Source organism: Lepidochelys kempii, chromosome 1, assembly GCF_965140285.1.
Source record: "Lepidochelys kempii isolate rLepKem1 chromosome 1, rLepKem1.hap1, whole genome shotgun sequence".
In the NCBI taxonomy this organism is placed as follows: Eukaryota; Metazoa; Chordata; order Testudines; family Cheloniidae; genus Lepidochelys; species Lepidochelys kempii.
In genome coordinates this window covers 213,160,742-213,177,960 of record NC_136380.1, presented here as the reverse complement: position 1 = coordinate 213,177,960, position 17,219 = coordinate 213,160,742, and the positions used below count along the sequence as shown (strand labels likewise).

At 46.2% G+C, this 17,219-nt stretch overlaps 1 protein-coding gene across 2 annotated transcripts in view; it reads right to left on the bottom strand.

Annotated features, from left to right (window-relative positions):
• The window catches only part of LOC140898599 (transient receptor potential cation channel subfamily V member 6), a 51,338-nt gene that overhangs the window by 5,949 nt on the left and 28,170 nt on the right, over positions 1 to 17,219 (bottom strand). For both annotated transcript variants that reach the window (XM_073312630.2, XM_073312669.2), the window contains 7 exons: positions 7,275 to 7,487; positions 6,917 to 7,003; positions 6,348 to 6,424; positions 5,847 to 6,012; positions 5,437 to 5,503; positions 3,196 to 3,464; positions 1,141 to 1,247 (listed from right to left, as the gene is read on the bottom strand). In XM_073312630.2, the coding sequence (XP_073168731.1) occupies positions 1,141 to 1,247; positions 3,196 to 3,464; positions 5,437 to 5,503; positions 5,847 to 6,012; positions 6,348 to 6,424; positions 6,917 to 7,003; positions 7,275 to 7,487 (986 nt within the window). The remainder of the gene's footprint in view (positions 1 to 1,140; positions 1,248 to 3,195; positions 3,465 to 5,436; positions 5,504 to 5,846; positions 6,013 to 6,347; positions 6,425 to 6,916; positions 7,004 to 7,274; positions 7,488 to 17,219) is intronic.

Below are 17,219 nucleotides of genomic sequence, written 5' to 3'. Positions count from 1 at the left end.
AGCCCTCTCCCAACACCACATCCAGCACAAGGCTTAGCACATCCATGGGGGAACTTGTCACAAGCAGAGCTCCTTTAGCTTCCTCCTGTTCACACACACACACTATTGAAGGAGACCCACCACCTCCACTGGCTTCTATCCATTCTCCCCACTGCCCCAAAACCTTCACTGGCATTGTTTCCCCCCTGCTCCCCAGTTCTCTATCCCCTTTACTGATTTCCTAACCACACCTTCTTCCTTTCCCTTTGACCAACTGCAAATTCTTGGTGGACTTGCTCGACTTGACCCCAAATCTACTTCCTCTTCCCAAAAAGAACAGGAGTACTTGTGGCACCTTACTATTAGAGCATAAGCTTTTGTGGGCTACAGCCTGAATTGCCTCTAATGGGACCAGTGCTTAGCCAGCTCTGTCCTAAGCCAGGTTGGAATCTGTATGGCGGAATAGCTTCATGGACCATTCCCTGAGCTACTGGAGCCAGCTAGTCCCAATCTCATTCCTTGCATTGTGACGCTGTCCCCTTCTCTTTCTCTGTGCTGCGCAATTTCCTCACAGGTGGGTGTATCATAGAATCATAGAAGATTAGGGTTGGAAGAGACCTCAGGAAGTCGTCTAGTCCAACCCCTGCTACAGCTGGCCAGAAAGTTTTAGGCAAACCATCTTTTCACTGGAAAATACTGTTTCGATTAAAATGATTTTTTTTTTTTTTTGCAAAATCCTATTGATTTCAACAAAACATCCTTTTGGACAAAAAATGGAAATCTGTTTTTGTGACCATGTCCAAGTGTCCCATTTTGACATTCCAGGGATGAAAAGTTTCAATTTTTCATGTTGAAATTACTTTTTGTATGAAATTTACTGTATTTTATATAAAAAATAATGGAAGGGTCAAAATTTAAGCAAAACATTTCAAACTTATCAAAACAAATTATTTCAATTGACTTGAAATCAATGTTTTTTGAAATTTCATTTTGTGAAAAATGTCATAATTTTGGTTTTTGGTCTTGATTCAGTATGAACATTTTTTTGAAATCTTGAAACTTTTCACAAGATGGAAAATCCATTTTCTAACCAGCTCTTTTGTGTGCACACATGCACATGCATGCACATCCACAAAGGACATGTCGGAGAGGGGAACTCACCTGAGGTACCACCGGTCCCCTAGTCCATACTCCCGTCCACAGATCCCAGAGCGAGGCCAGAGGCATCGTGGGAGTTTCCGTTCCAGCATGACAGTAGTGGCAACAACCTTTCCAAATAAGAGAGAGGAAAATAAGAAAAATAACCCAAAACACTATCTGAAAAACCTCATTTTGAAAATCATTGACGACTCCATGAGCAGAGTTTAGAGCAGAGGTGAGCAAACTATGGCCCATGGGACCGTCCCGCCTGGTCACTGAACTCCCAGCCAGGGAGGCTTACTCCCCGCCCTGCCCCCACTGTCCCCCCTCCCCTGCAGTGATGCCGCTGCGCGGGCAGCACAACTTACACCCGCCCACCTCCCAGGCTTTCCAATAAGCCTGTCCTGCTGCTCTGAGCGGCCTGGTAAGGGGGCATGGGGAGGGGGGGTTGGATAAGGGGCAGGAGGTCCCGGGGGGCTGTCAGGGGACAGGAGGCGGTTGGATGGTGTGGAGGTTCGGGGTGGTGGTCAGGAGACAGGGAGCAGGGGAGGTTGGATGGGGGGCTCCCAGGGGGTCCCAGGAAGGGGGGTTGGATGGGGGAGGTCCTGGGGGAGGTTCCCAGGAGGGGCGGCCAGGGGACGGGGGGGTGGGTTGGATGGGTCAGGGGTTCCGGGGAGGCCTCTCAGGGGGCAGGGGTGTGGATAGGGGTCGGGGCAGTCAGGGGACAGGGAGCGGGGGGGTGGGGTGGATAGGGGATGGGGTCCCGGGGGGGCGGTTGGGGTGGGGGTTCCTGGGAGAGGGTGGTCAGGGGACAAGGTTGGATGGGTCGAGGGTTCTGAGGGGGGCAGTCAGGGGGTGGGAAGTGGGAGGGGGCAGATAGGGGGCAGGGGCCAGGCTGTTTGCGGAGGCACAGCCTTCCCTACCTGGCCCTCCATAGTGTTTCGCAACCCCGATATGGCCCTTGGGCCAAAAAGTTTGCCCACCCCTGGTTTAGAGGCACTGAAGGAAAGAGAGGCAGCATCTCTATCCTGTCTACTAAATGGTTGCTCAGTATTTTTGCTTTAATTTCACCAAGGGTTGAGCAAACCATGGACCATCTTCAAACAACAGAAAATGGAATGTTCTTCCCCCTTACACACGGTGGCAGGAAATAAGCCAGTCAGTGTACAGTCTATAGGAGATGCCACTGTGCTTATGCAAATATTACAGCCATGAGCAGGGTGAGTGTCTAGTTACCATCAGGAACTCAATACCCTGCAACATCAGGAAAGTCAACCATTAAACTTCCTGGTCTGTCTTGGAAAGGCAGGAGGTAGCAGAAAAAGGTATAACATGATCCAATGGCTAAAAATTGAAGTGAAACAAATTCAGACTGGAAATAAGATGTACATTTTTTAATGGGGAGAGTAATTAACCATTGTAACGATTTACGAAGGGTCGTGGTGAATTCTCCATCACTCACAATTTTTAAATCAAGATTGAATGTTTTTTTTCCCTAAAGGATATGCTTTAGGAATTATTTAGGGGAAGTTCTATGGCCTGTGTTCTTATAAGAGGTCAGACTAGAGGATCACAATGTCCCTTCTTGCCTTGGAATCTGTGAATCTATGAGGAGTGTTAGTAAGTGAGGAATATAAAGGGGTTGGGATGGACAAGAGAGGACAAACAGGTTTCTGGATGGTGGTTTGAAATGATATGGAGATGTGGATAGGGCACAAAGAGACAGAAAGGCTGGTCCAGATGTCAGGAGCTTCAGAAGAGAAGGCTCTCACACCGAGAGTGCCCCTATTATGTGAAGGAACAGAAAAGATGGTACTTGATATGCAGAGGGCATGAGACAGGAGACAGATAGGCTGGAGCAGACCTATCGAGGTGGTGGTGAGTTAAACTGAATCTTGAAATGAATGGGAGGCCCAGCCCATGGAGCCGTGTAAGGATGGGGGTGATGTGGCCATGCTTCTTTGCACTGCAGGAGCGAGTAGCTGCACCTATCAGCACTTCCACCAGGGCCAACTCTCCTCATTCTGTATTGGAAAGATTTCTCCATTGCATGGCCTAACACGACAGGGCCCTCACCTGTGCTCTCCAAAGCTCGTCCCGCTCGTGGGCCACGCGCCAGTGGGTGTCACCCATCATGGCGATGAGCAGGTTGAGCATGAGGAGGGTGGCGATGACAGCAAAGGCAAAGTACACCACACTGTACATGAAGGGCAGGTCCACACTGTAGTTGGCAGGCCCGTCAATGATGGTGAGGAAGAGCTCAAAGGTGGTGAACAGAGACATCGGATAGCTGTAGAACTGGCCCAGCTCTGTGGGGTTCTCTGTCTGGAAGATTATGTAAAAGGCTGGAGGAAAGGAAGAGAGAGAAAGTTAAAATAGGAATAATGCCCTGTGGTCAGCAAAAGAGAATCTGAGGGGTGGGGTCAGAATGGGGATTCTTGGAGTGTAAGATCTTCTGGACAGGGACTATGTCTATCTCTGTGTGTAACTCACAGCATGATGGGAGTTAATTCCTGACTGGGACCTTTGGGCTTAACAGTAATATAAGCAATTAATAATAAACAAGCTGTGACATAGCAGAAGGCCATGCTGGGGAAAGTTCTAGCATCATTTCCACAGAAATATACTCCTGAGGAAATTCTGCACCAAAAAAATTAAAAATTCTGTGCCAAAAAAAAAAATTCTGTGCACAATATTTTAAAATTCTGCAAAATTCTGCAATTTGATTTGTCCACAAATAAATGCGAAGGCTCCAGCACAGCAGTGGGGAGCACAGGCCACTGGCTGCATGGAGGTGGGAGATCACCCTGCAGACCCCACCACCCCCAGGACATGGACTTGGTGGTGAGGCTGCACCTGATCCTGACATAGCGTAAGGCCCGGACCTGCCCCAGAAACACCCTGGGCCCTGCCCCTCCGCACCAGGCACATCAGATGGGGGCAGGCAGGCTCAGCCCAGCAGGATACAAGTATGGAGGGGCTTAGTGTGGAGGAATCCAGGTGTAGGGTGAGAGGGTTCTGTGTGGGGCAAACTGGGTGTGGGGGAATCTGAATGCACAGGAGCTCGCTGTGGGGTTCCAGGTGCAGGAGCAATGGGACTCTGCAGGGGGACCCAAGTGAAGGTTGTTGGAGCTTGACCAGGGTCTGGGTGGTGGGGTAGTGTGGCTTGGTGGGGTGGGCATCTGGGTGCAGCTTGGAGCTCAGTGGGGTTGGGGGTCCAGGTGCGGGGGGGGTTCATTGGAGTGGTCGAGGTGCATGGAGGGTGAGGCTCATTGGGGAGGGGGTTCGAGTGCGGGGGGCTCAGCAGGGGTGGTCTGATTGCACAGGTGGGAGTCTGGATGCAGGGGGGTAGGCTCAGCAGAGAGGGTCCAGATGCAGGCGGGTGGGGCTTGGCAGGGGAGATCTAGGTGTTGGGGGTTGGTGAGTCAGGGTTTGGGTGCGGGGGTCCGTTTGCAAGGAGGAGGGGTCCAGATGCGGTGGGAGTTGGGTTCTGGGGGTGAGGCTCAGCAGGAGGGTCTGGGTTTGGGGGCCCTCGAATGCACGGATGGTGGGTGGATGGGGGAGCAGCTCTCCATACAGTGACCCCTTCCCTGGTGGCTGAGGAGTGATGGGAGCAGGAAGGTGTGGGGGAGGGGTTGCGGAGCTGTGGGAGGTTTCTTGGGATGGGTCTTACCCCTCTCTGGCATCAGCTACTCCATGCAGGGGAAATACGCTACTCCCCCACCCTCAGCCCAGCTGGGACTAGCAGCTGATCCTAGTGCAGGATAGGAACCACTGGTCAGGGTGTCCCGTGAGCTAGGTGTGTGAGGGTGGGGCTCGAGGAGGGTGGGGTGGTCCAGGTTCAGGGGGCTCCAGATTCAGGGGTTGAGGCTCAGCAGAGGATCTGGATATAGGGAGTCTGACTATAGATGCATGGGTGTTGGGTGGATGAGGGGTGGGTCTGACCTGGCACCAGTTGGGGTGTCCCCAGTCCTGACCCCCCTCAGTGATTTACCTCTTTGCTGGCTGCTCCAGGCACATGAAACAATGTGCCCGTGCTGCTGGGGAGGGGCGCATGGCCACTCTTTCATTTTCCCTTTGCTTCCCCATCAGAAAGTCATTTTTCTGTGTGAAAGCAAAGAAATCTACCGCAGATATTAATTCTGCATGCGAGCAGTGGTGCAGAATTGCCCCAGGAGTAGAAATAGAAGCCAGATGTTGTCACAGCCCTAGCTGGCTCTCTCACAGAGGACAAGGTGATGCTAGGCTGAATTACCCGGATAAGACATGGAGAGACAGCAGAGGGAACACAGCCTGGTTTACAAATTATGGTCTCACCTGATGAAAAGCCAAGTATCACCACCGCCATGAGCCAGCAGAAGCGCATGAGGTCTCCAAATATCATCTGCAGAGCAAAGCGACAAGTATAGTTGCCATGAGACCCGACTTTCCCACCAACCCAAAGACCTTTCCCCCTTCTCACTGTGTGATGCTAAATATATCTGCTGTTACAGGTATGTTGAAGAAAGGAGCATCAGAAAGCCCTTATGGCTAACACCTGTGTCCACTGGAAAAGACATGCATCTTTCCCGTATGGGCAAGACCCTGAGTTCTTCCTGTCACAGAAAAGACCTCATTCCGATGTTCTAATATAAATGCTGTTGGAGGAAGTCTGTTCTTCTGGTTTCCACATTCTGGACTTGTGTACTGGGATCAGTCTCTGTGTAACAAGGCTGTGTTGTCCTTACCTTCTGAATCATGATGGTGAAGGGTCCCAGCATCTGAAAGCCTCGTGCAAAGTACATGACATTGCACCAGCCCAGCACCAGGGCGAAGGACATGGGGACCACCTCTCCAGTGGTGCTGGTGAGACGCATCACCATGGTCACCAGGATCATACAGGCATAGGTGATGCTGTAGAGGAAGAGGGAGAGCCAGGAGGATCAGCATGGGAATCAAATCATCCTTCTTTCCTTTCTGTTCACACACAGGTACACTCTGTTCCACATCTAGATGAAAACTGGCTAGTGATATCTTTATGCTCATCTGTGCTTGCTCACTTGCCTGGCTGTCGGCATCTCTCTCTCGGTGTCTCTCTCATGCACATAAACTGATGCAGAAAGAGAAAGAAGCAAAGAAAAGCAACACCCAGAAGGGGAGAGAGGGCAGGTCTAATGACAAGGTAAAGAACAGATGGATAGAAAATGAGAGACAAGCTATTTATGAGATTTGAAGAGGTGGAACCTCACATGATGACGTGGAACGGTCCTCCCAGGATGGTTTGTCCGAAGTACTTGGTGGCTCCAACTCTAAGGATATCTGGAATCTAAGAGGAACACTCTGTTAAATTTGGGAATCAACTGGGTTATGCACAAGGAGATGATCAGAATGATAATTCTCAATCTACATAGAGTTCTGTTCATCCATTGATCTTAAATTAACAGCTAATTGTCCTGGATATTCAGGAAATACAGCAACATATGGGGAGGAACATGGAAGCTGTTTAAGAGCACAGAGCATTACACAAACATCCCAGATCCAAGTGGAGCTACATTTGGCCAAAACAGTGGAGCCAACACCCTAACTCTTCTCTGAAGTGCCTGAAATCCTTACTGCCAAGTGGTCACAACATCAGTTTCAGGTCTTATCTGATAGATGGCACTTCCGTAGCATAGTGCTCCATAGGACCCTGCTGAGGCACTAGGGTTCAAAGAATAGCCCCTACTTAGTCACCAACACAGGCCAGTCTCTGTTTAGCTTAAGTAAGCGCTCTCTTGATTAGAATCCAGGGCTGCATGACTCAGAGTGTTGTCCTTACCTCCAAGATCAATATCACTACAGCTCCAATTACTGTGATCAGCTCACCGACCAGCCTGAGCTCATCCTCATATGTCACATAGGATTCCTGAAAGGAGAAAAAGAGGGGCTACTGATTGGTATGGGGGAACACTATCGTGTCTGGAGAGGCCACAAGAGCCATCCAGGTCCAGCCTGAGCACCCAAGACAATAGGACACAGAGAATTTCCCCAACTGTATTCCCGCTCTGAAAAAGAGTACAGGGTGAGGAAATGAAATAAGGCCTAGCTGCAGCCACTGAGGTCAGGAGACAGTAGGATTTCCCCGATAGGTTCAGACTGGTGCCCATGTGGCCCGCCAATCCCCATACACAATGCACCTGCAGCATTTTCTGGACGTAGATGGTGTTGTCTCTGTCATTCGTTTTGTTTTCTGACCGAGCTTTCAGAGGTCGGTAAACACAGCACATAGTGAAGCAAATCATGTACAGCACGTAGAACAAGGCCAGGAAACAGAAATAGGGATGTCCATACATATTCCACTTCAGGCTCACCAGCTCCTTCACAGGTGTCAGGTCTAAAATCTGACGGGCCTGAGAGAGAGAGAGAGAGAGAGATCGGTTGTTAACTGTGAGAGACATTGGTTTATGGGCACTCTGCACTAGTTCCTGGGAAGACATTAATACAAGCTAATTTCTCCAAAGGCATCTCAGCATGAGGACACTACATTCATCTCATACACAAGCGAATTCTCAGGTCAAGTTGCATCATTAGCCCAGCTAAGAAAAGAGGGAACACCCTTGCACTCTGGTTTATTCGTTTTGGGGGGAGGGGAGGGGAGGGGAGAGGAGAGAGAGAGAGAGAGAGAGTGTGTGTGTGTGTGTGTGCACACTTACTATCCTGATGTGTTGCTCTGTACTGCTAACTTACTACTGGGTTCTAGACCAGAGGTGGATATATTTCTGCAGTGATTGAATGACCCCTATAAAATCTGTGGGGATATAAGGCACTGAAGAAAAGAAACTGTATTCTTGAAAACAGTAATCTATTTTTTATGATCTCCTCCATCTAGAAAGATCTCTACCTCTTTTATGAGTAATTTTACACACTGTATGATTTGTATACAATAGGGATGGGCTAACCTCATGATGTCAGTGGTTTTTGAACCTTGCGAACTGTTCTGGAGGTTCATAGGGTGCACAATACTAGTTCAAGTTTGTGAATCTTCTTTTCCTGTGATTGGAAGTTGTTTTGAAGACTGACTCAATTAAAGCTAAAGGTAACCTGTGTTATATAAGAGACAAGACACCTTCCACTGTGAAAAACATAATCCAGTCATTAAAGGAAAGGACTGGAAGTCAGAACATTGGGTTCTATTTCCAGTAGTGGCACAGATTTCTCAAGTGATCTTGTGTAAGTCACTTAAGTCAGTTTTTAGACAGTGCCTAAACTTAGGCTCCTAAATAAATGGTATGTTTTCCAAAGGCATTTCTATTGACTTCACTGGGAGTTGTGTGCAATGTAATTGCAGCTGTGTCAGTCCCAGGATATCAGAGAGAAAAAGGTGGTGAGGTAATATCTTTTACAGAAGTTGGTCCAACAAAAGATATTACCTCACCCACCTTGTCCCTTGGAGTGCTGGAAATTCTGCATCTGTGGAAAACTTGTCCCCAAAGCTGAAAAATTCTGCCCTTAATGTCTCTGCCTCTTTTTCTCCTCTGTAAAGTGGGTAGATACTTCTCTTAACTTACTGGGTGTTGGTGGTTTGAAAGGCTTGTGGCCAGAGCTTCAGAATTGCTTAACTCCCCTTTAAGCCCCTAAATGAAGATGTCAAATTTTCAAATGTGCTCATCACCCAACAGCTGCCACTGAGAACACCGCAGTGCATCTCCTCAGCAGCACAGGTTATTGGGAGCATATGAGGCCTGTTCTCCACACTGGCTTCCCATAGAATCATGAATCAAATTCAAGGTCTTGGTCCTCCTCTTCAGGTCACTCGTCCTTAGAAGATTGGCTAATGTTCCAGGACGAAGACCATGCTCAACAGCCGTGCTCCTCAGGCACAATGGAACTTTCTACCACCAGGGTAAAGCTCATCTGCACAGGAGACAAAACTTTCCTGGGGTTTGTCCCAGACTGTGGAATGAAATTCCACAAGAATCAAGGACCATCACAACTTCACCATCATCTTCCCCAAGTGCAAGGCGCACTTCTTCAACCTGCCTTCTCTGACACAAATACAGAACAGTGTATCATAGAATCATAGAATCATAGAATATCAGGGTTGGAAGGGACCTCAGGAGGTCATCTAGTCCAACCCCCTGCTCAAAGCAGGACCAATCCCCAATTAAATCATCCCAGCCAGGGCTTTGTCAAGCCTGACCTTAAAAACTTCTAAGGAAGGAGATTCTACCACCTCCCTAGGTAACGCATTCCAGTGTTTCACCACCCTCTTAGTGAAAAAGTTTTTCCTAATATCCAACCTAAACCTCCCCCACTGCAACTTGAGACCATTACTCCTTGTCCTGTCCTCTTCTACCACTGAGAATAGTCGAGAACCATCCTCTCTGGAACCACCTCTCAGGTAGTTGAAAGCAGCTATCAAATCCCCCCTCATTCTTCTCTTCTGTAGACTAAACAATCCCAGTTCCCTCAGCCTCTCCTCATAAGTCATGTGTTCCAGACCCCTAATCATTTTTGTTGCCCTTCGCTGGACTCTCTCCAATTTATCCACATCCTTCTTGTAGTGCGGGGCCCAAAACTGGACACAGTACTCCAGATAAGGCCTCACCAATGTCGAATAGAGGGGAACGATCACGTCCCTCGATCTGCTCGCTATGCCCCTACTTATACATCCCAAAATGCCATTGGCCTTCTTGGCAACAAGGGCACACTGCTGACTCATATCCAGCTTCTCGTCCACTGTCACCCCAGATCCTTTTCCGCAGAACTGCTGCCTAGCCATTCGGTCCCTAGTCTGTAGCGGTGCACTGGGTTCTTCCGTCCTAAGTGCAAGACCCTGCACTTATCCTTACTGAACCTCATCAGATTTCTTTTGGCGCAATCTTCCAATTTGTCTAGGTCCTCTGTATCCTATCCCTGCCCTCCAGCGTATCTACCACTCCTCCTAGTTTAGTATCATCCGCAAATTTGCTGAGAGTGCAATCCACACCATCCTCCAGATCATTTATGAAGATATTGAACAAAACTGGCCCCAGGACCAACCCCTGGGGCACTCCACTTGACACTGGCTGCCAACTAGACATGGAGCCATTGATCACTACCCATTGAGCCCGACAATCTAGCCAACTTTCTACCCATCTTATAGTGCATTCATCCAGCCCATACTTCTTTAACTTGCTGACAAGAATACTGTGGGAGACCGTACACATTGTAAAAAACAAAACTCTACCACAACTAAACACTCCACTGCACACACACTTCTCTACCTCTCAGGGGATTGAGAGAGAATGAACCGAACGTGACAAACATTAGTCCCCTTGATTAATGCATTATTGACAGGCATTCACATATAACAATGATGAAGGTAATATAAGAACTTAAATTACACAGAATAGAGTACATAGTAACTGTTCGTTGCTGAGCTCTTTTGAATACCTGGCCCTTAATTCTCTAATATTTGCAAAGTGTGCAGAGATCCTCAGATGGGAAATGTTCTAGAAGTGTCAAGCATTGTTTTTATTACTATAAATGGGGTGATGTTGACCCTGACCATCAGTCAACATTTGCTAATGGGGAAGGGTCCATCAAAACGTAGGATAATTGACTCCAGGAAATGATGGCAGCTCTGTCTATTTGAGCCAGTTGAAATAGCACTTGAAAACAGCATTTCTGCAATGGCTATGAAGGATGTATTAGGAATGGGGGCATGGAGAAAATGGAAATAAGAATATATTGTAATCATATTCTCTCCCTCTGGCCACCTTTACATTTTTAGGATTTCACAAACAGAATTTCCAGTAGCTCCTTCTGGATGAAGTTCCTCCTGCAAAGGAGCAGGTTTGAGTCTTGCCTTAGTAGGTTTCTAAAGTCCTCACATCAAAGATTTTGTTGGCATTAAACCAATTATCTCCTTTAGGAGAAGAAAGGGAGAGGGCTGGAAGACAGCTGACTGGGAAACACAGCAAAAGAAAAACAGTCCAGAGAAAACAAGAGAAACAAGTGATAACTATACAAAGGGTTTGGCTTGTTTATTCACCAGCCAAGGAGTTCATAGATATAAAATAATCCTATAAGTGTATGTCAATCTTTTTATTGAGGTTTTAACTGCAAGAGTAAAAATAACACTGCACTGTTTTTTTAGTTTTCATATGTGAGTTTTTTCCACAACATTAATAAGGCACCTACAGGCTATTACAAAACTGAAATCAAGCCTGTAACTACAGAATGAAAAGAAGAAAAAATTTCATAGATCTGCCATAGGATCAGACTGAGAAAATCATTTACAGCTTTTCAGTAATCAATGCTTAACACATCCTTTTGCAAAGATTCTGAATTATAGATAGTTCTTTCATGGGAACATTCTGGTACATACTGTTATGGGAAAAGCCCATAGAATTTAAAAGGCATGAGACAATAGGATTCTATAGAAATGTCTCTAAATGTCCTGTCCAATGTAACAGAGAATGAGACATGTTCTATAAAATTTCTTTACTAATATATAATACTTGTTAGGGTATTCATAGAATCATAGAATATTAGGGTTGGAAGGGACCTCAGGAGGTCGTCTAATCCAACCCCCTGCTCAAAGCAGGACCAATCCCCAACTAAATCATCCCAGCCAGGGCTTTCTCAAGCCTGACCTTAAAAACTTCTAAGGAAGGAGATTCCACCACCTCTGTAGGTAATGCATTCCACTGTTTCACCACCCTCCTAGTGAAAAAGGTTTTCCTACTATTCAACCTAAACCTCCCCCACTGCAACTTGAGACCATTACTCCTTGTTCTATCATCTGCCACCACTAAGAACAGTCTAGATCCATCCTCTTTGGAACCCCCTTTCAGGTAGTTGAAAGCAGCTATCAAATTGTGTCCCTGTTCTAGAATTGTACACTTTGGTTAAAAGTTTTTAAAGGAAGATACACACAGACTGTCTGACTTCCTAGACATGGCCCATAGAAAGGAGATATTTTATATATTTGAACTGAAAAACAAAGCCAAAAGATTGACACAGAGGCCATTCTCGTCAATAACTTCACTGTAGTGATGTAGGTCCTGATCCTAAGAGGTGTAAATCAGTATAGCTCAACTGAAGTAAATGGAATTATGCTGGTTTATTCCAGATGGGCCTTGGGACTCAGTTTTTCTCTCCCATATATGAACGTAACTCCCACTGACTTCAGTAGAAATTACACCCATGTATTCAAAGGCAGAATTAGGTACATAGCTGATACGTTTATGGTGGATCAAAGTCTGCTTCAGAGGTCAAGAGAAATAGTTTATACAGACATCAGTCATAACATGCTAAGGCAAGACTCAAAGCCAGCTGCTTACTGCTTCAGCAGAAGTCAGCATATGATGTTATTTCACTTGAAAGTTATTCACATATTAAAAAATGAACCTCAGGGAATTTATTTGTTTGCTCTCAAAGAGAGTTGGCCAGGTTAACAAGCTTCTCACTGGCAAACAATTTATGTTTCAAAGAGTTCACAATTGGTTTACCACTGAAGGTGAATGAGTTCTTTCTCCAAAAAGGAAGATGGATGGCAGATTTCTAACTCATTTAGAATTAGTCTGAGTTATGACAGTTCTTTGCAGAGACAGCAAGAGAATGAGATCTATTATTGTTCTAGGAAGGACTTTAAGAAATCCTATGATTCCCAAACATTTGGGATCATGATACATTCCTATACACCCTGAAATACAGGAGTTCCTGATATCAGATATTTTTAGGGGCAAGAAGCAGGTAAATCTTTCCTAATTTGATTAGCAATGGACAACAAGTAAGATTCTCAGGCCAATGAAATATTATATTTGCATATTTTAAACAATCTGTACATTTGTTGCCCATTTGTTGCCAATACCCATTTGCTTCAACTATACCAAGTCCTAGGTGTCTTCTCTAAGCCTGAGATTTTTGTATGAGATACGTGGAGACGTATGGGGCTAAATTCAGAAGTATGAGCTAGATACCCTTACACCCAGTTCAGACTCCCCAAAATCTATTTACAGGTGTACAGAGTCCAAGTTTGGCCAGCTTATGTACCCAGAAGCAGGAAAAAAGTTGTAAATTAAATTAAGGACTGAGAGGCTACTTTAAACTACACATTCAATCTAAATAAACTAGACAATCCAGGAAGTTTTTGGAAAGCGTAGGGGACAATTTCCTGGTGCAAGTGCTAGAGGAGCCAACTGGGGGGGGAGCTTTTCTTGACCTGCTGCTCACAAACTGGGAAGAATTAGTAGGGGAAGCAAAAGTGGATGGGAATCTGGGAGGCAGTGACCATGAGTTGGTTGAGTTCAGGATCCTGACACAGGGAAGAAAGGTAAGCAGCAGGATACGGACCCTGGACTTCAGGAAAGCAGACTTCGACTCCCTCAGGGAACGGATGGGTAGGATCCCCTGGGGGGCTAACATGAAGGGGAAAGGAGTCCAGGAGAGCTGGCTGTATTTCAAGGAATCCCTGTTGAGGTTACAGGGACAAACCATCCCGATGTGTCGAAAGAATAGTAAATATGGCAGGCGACCAGCTTGGCTTAACGGTGAAATCCTAGCGGATCTTAAACATAAAAAACAAGCTTACAAGAAGTGGAAGGTTGGACATATGACTAGGGAAGAGTATAAAAATATTGCTCGGGCATGTAGGAATGAAATCAGGAGGGCCAAATCGCACCTGGAACTGCAGCTAGCAAGAGATGTTAAGAGTAACAAGAAGGGTTTCTTCAGGTATGTTGGCAACAAGAAGAAAGCCAAGGAAAGTGTGGGCCCCTTACTGAATGAGGGAGGCAACCTAGTGACAGAGGATGTGGAAAAAGCTAATGTACTCAATGCTTTTTTTGCCTCTGTCTTCACTAACAAGGTCAGCTCCCAGACTGCTGCGCTGGGCACCACAACATGGGGAATAGATGGCCAGCCCTCTGTGGAGAAAGAGGTGGTTAGGGACTATTTAGAAAAGCTGGACGTGCACAAGTCCATGGGGCCGGACGAGTTGCATCCGAGAGTGCTAAAGGAACTGGCGGCTGTGATTGCAGAGCCATTGGCCATTATCTTTGAAAACTCGTGGCGAACGGGGGAAGTCCCGGATGACTGGAAAAAGGCTAATGTAGTGCCCATTTTTAAAAAAGGGAAGAAGGAGGATCCTGGGAACTACAGGCCAGTCAGCCTCACTTCAGTCCCCGGAAAAATCATGGAGCAGGTCCTCAAATAATCAATCCTGAAGCACTTACATGAGAGGAAAGTGATCAGGAACAGTCAGCATGGATTCACCAAGGGAAGGTCATGCCTGACTAATCTAATCACCTTCTATGATGAGATTACTGGTTCTGTGGATGAAGGGAAAGCAGTGGATGTATTGTTTCTTAACTTTAGCAAAGCTTTTGACACGGTCTCCCACGGTATTCTTGTCAACAAGTTAAAGAAGTACGGGCTGGATGAATGCACTATAAGGTGGGTAGAAAGTTGGCTAGATTGTCGGGCTCAACGGGTAGTGATCAATGGCTCCATGTCTAGTTGACAGCTGGTGTCAAGTGGAGTGCCCCAGGGGTCGGTCCTGGGGCCGGTTTTGTTCAATATCTTCATAAATGATCTGGAGGATGGTGTGGATTGCACTCTCAGCAAATTTGCGGATGATACTAAACTGGGAGGAGTGGTAGATACGCTGGAGGGCAGGGATAGGATACAGAGGGACCTAGACAAATTGGAGGATTGGGCCAAAAGAAATCTGATGAGGTTCAATAAGGATAAGTGCAGGGTCCTGCACTTAGGACGGAAGAACCTAATGCACAGCTACAGACTAGGGACCGAATGGCTAGGCAGCAGTTCTGCAGAAAAGGACCTAGGGGTTACAGTGGACGAGAAGCTGGATATGAGTCAGCAGTGTGCCCTTGTTGCCAAGAAGGCCAATGGCATTTTGGGATGTATAAGTAGGGGCATAGCGAGCAGATCGAGGGACATGATCGTCCCTCTCTATTTGACATTGGTGAGGCCTCATCTGGAGTACTGTGTCCAGTTTTGGGCCCCGCACTACAAGAAGGATGTGGATAAACTGGAAAGAGTCCAGCGAAGGGCAACAAAAATGATTAGGGGTCTGGAACACATGACTTATGAGGAGAGGCTGAGGGAACTGGGATTGTTTAGTCTGCAGAACAGAAGAATGAGGGGGGATTTGATAGCTGCTTTCAACTACCTGAGAGGTGGTTCCAGAGAGGATGGCTCTAGACTATTCTCAGTGGTAGAAGAGGACAGGACAAGGAGTAATGGTCTCAAGTTGTAGTGGGGGAGGTTTAGGTTGGATATTAGGAAAAACTTTTTCACTAGGAGGGTGGTGAAACACTGGAATGCGTTGCCTAGGGAGGTGGTGGAATCTCCTTCCTTAGAAGTTTTTAAGGTCAGGCTTGACAAAGCCCTGGCTGGGATGATTTAATTGGGGATTGGTCCTGCTTTTGAGCAGGGGGTTGGACTAGATGACCTCCTGAGGTCCCTTCCAACCCTGATATTCTATGATTCTATGATTCTTAGAATACCCTATTTTTGTTTCTCTTGCTACACTCCTCTTCCAAGCCCTTACATCATTCCAGCTTAGACTCCCTTAGACGTGGTGGGTGCTGTGCATGGGGTGTGCATAGCTAAGTTACATGCTGGTAAGTAGGTGTGAGTCTAAGGGCTTGTCTAGATGATGAGTTAAGTGCGTGGGAAGCTGGGCTGTAAATCTACAGCGCACTAACTGGGTATATGGACCCTGTCCCTGTACCATGCATTAAAAGTTGCTTAGTGCGCTGTGATCTACTCAACTTTGAAAGAGAGGTAGATCAAAGGGCACAAACTTTAAGCCTGCGTCTGAGCTAGGGGTGCGATTTCCTTGTTTGCGTATACACTAGCTCTCATCAGGTTAGCGCGAGTATAAACAGCAGTGTAGCCACAGTACATACAATATTTTCTGTTTTGTACACAAATTACAAATATTCACCTGAATACAGGCTTTTGTCTTGAAAACAATCTATAATAAGCTTAAAATCCTCTAGTTGCCTAAAATGGTGGCAGTGTATCACTGATATTGAACTAGTCCAGTTATGGTAGCAGAGGTGAGGATTCTGTGAGCCTAGTATGGAGCTGAACCCAAATGAATATAAGGGAGCCTAAAATGAGGAGATTTAGCTTCTTCTGACCACCCCCCCCCCATCCCTTGCCCAGGGCCTGATTCTCCTCTCACATCAGTGTAAACCAAAAGTAACTCAACTGATGCCTAAATCCCACTGAACTGAGTGTCAATGCAGGTTCTGCTCCTGACTTCCTCTGCGACCTTGGGCACTGCACTGAGTGGAAAACTGTCAAAAGCACCTAAGTGATTTAAGAGCCTAAGGCCCATTTTCAAATGGGATTTAAGTGTTTTTTTTAAATTTTACCGGTAATCTCTCTGTGATTCAGCTCCCAGACATAAACATTTCTCCCATTCTTGTCCTTTTAAACTGTAAAAGGACAAGGATTATCTCTTGGCATGTATTTGTACAGTGCCTAGCATAATAGGGCCTTGATCTCAGTTAGAGCCTCGAGATACTACTGCAGTGCAAATAACTTATAATAATGGAGTTACAGCAGAGCAAAAGTGGGTGTGTAAGTTACAGAAGGGTTTGAATGGGAAATAGTGCTTTAACAGTATGATCCATATATGTATGGGATAGAAAAGGAAGGGCTAGTCTGACAACAAATGTAATTTTCAGTGTTTGAGAAAGAGTTATTACATAGTATGAGCCCATCATGTTTTCCTCTATTTGGGAAAATGGCTTTCTGGACATTATTTAGCTCATGGCATCAAGAATTGTGGATCTGCAAATGTATGCATGTCTTTGGAAGAAAGGGAGTCATCAGAATTTATTTTAAATGTTGGAATTAGTCTCCTGGACTGGCTCTCAGGTACTTTTTATAGATCTGTTTCATAACGTATACTGTCCTCTCAATGCTCACAGATACCAACTCATTCAGGGATTTAAGGGATGCTGAATATAGGGAAAAAAACATAGTGACATCAGCATATTTTCCCACGGTTTCTCGTAGCTGGAAGAGGCATCATTCATTTTTGATCTAGGACTATCTATTTCATAAGTGTTTCTAGACTTCTGCTGTATGGAAATTAAATAACATAACTAACA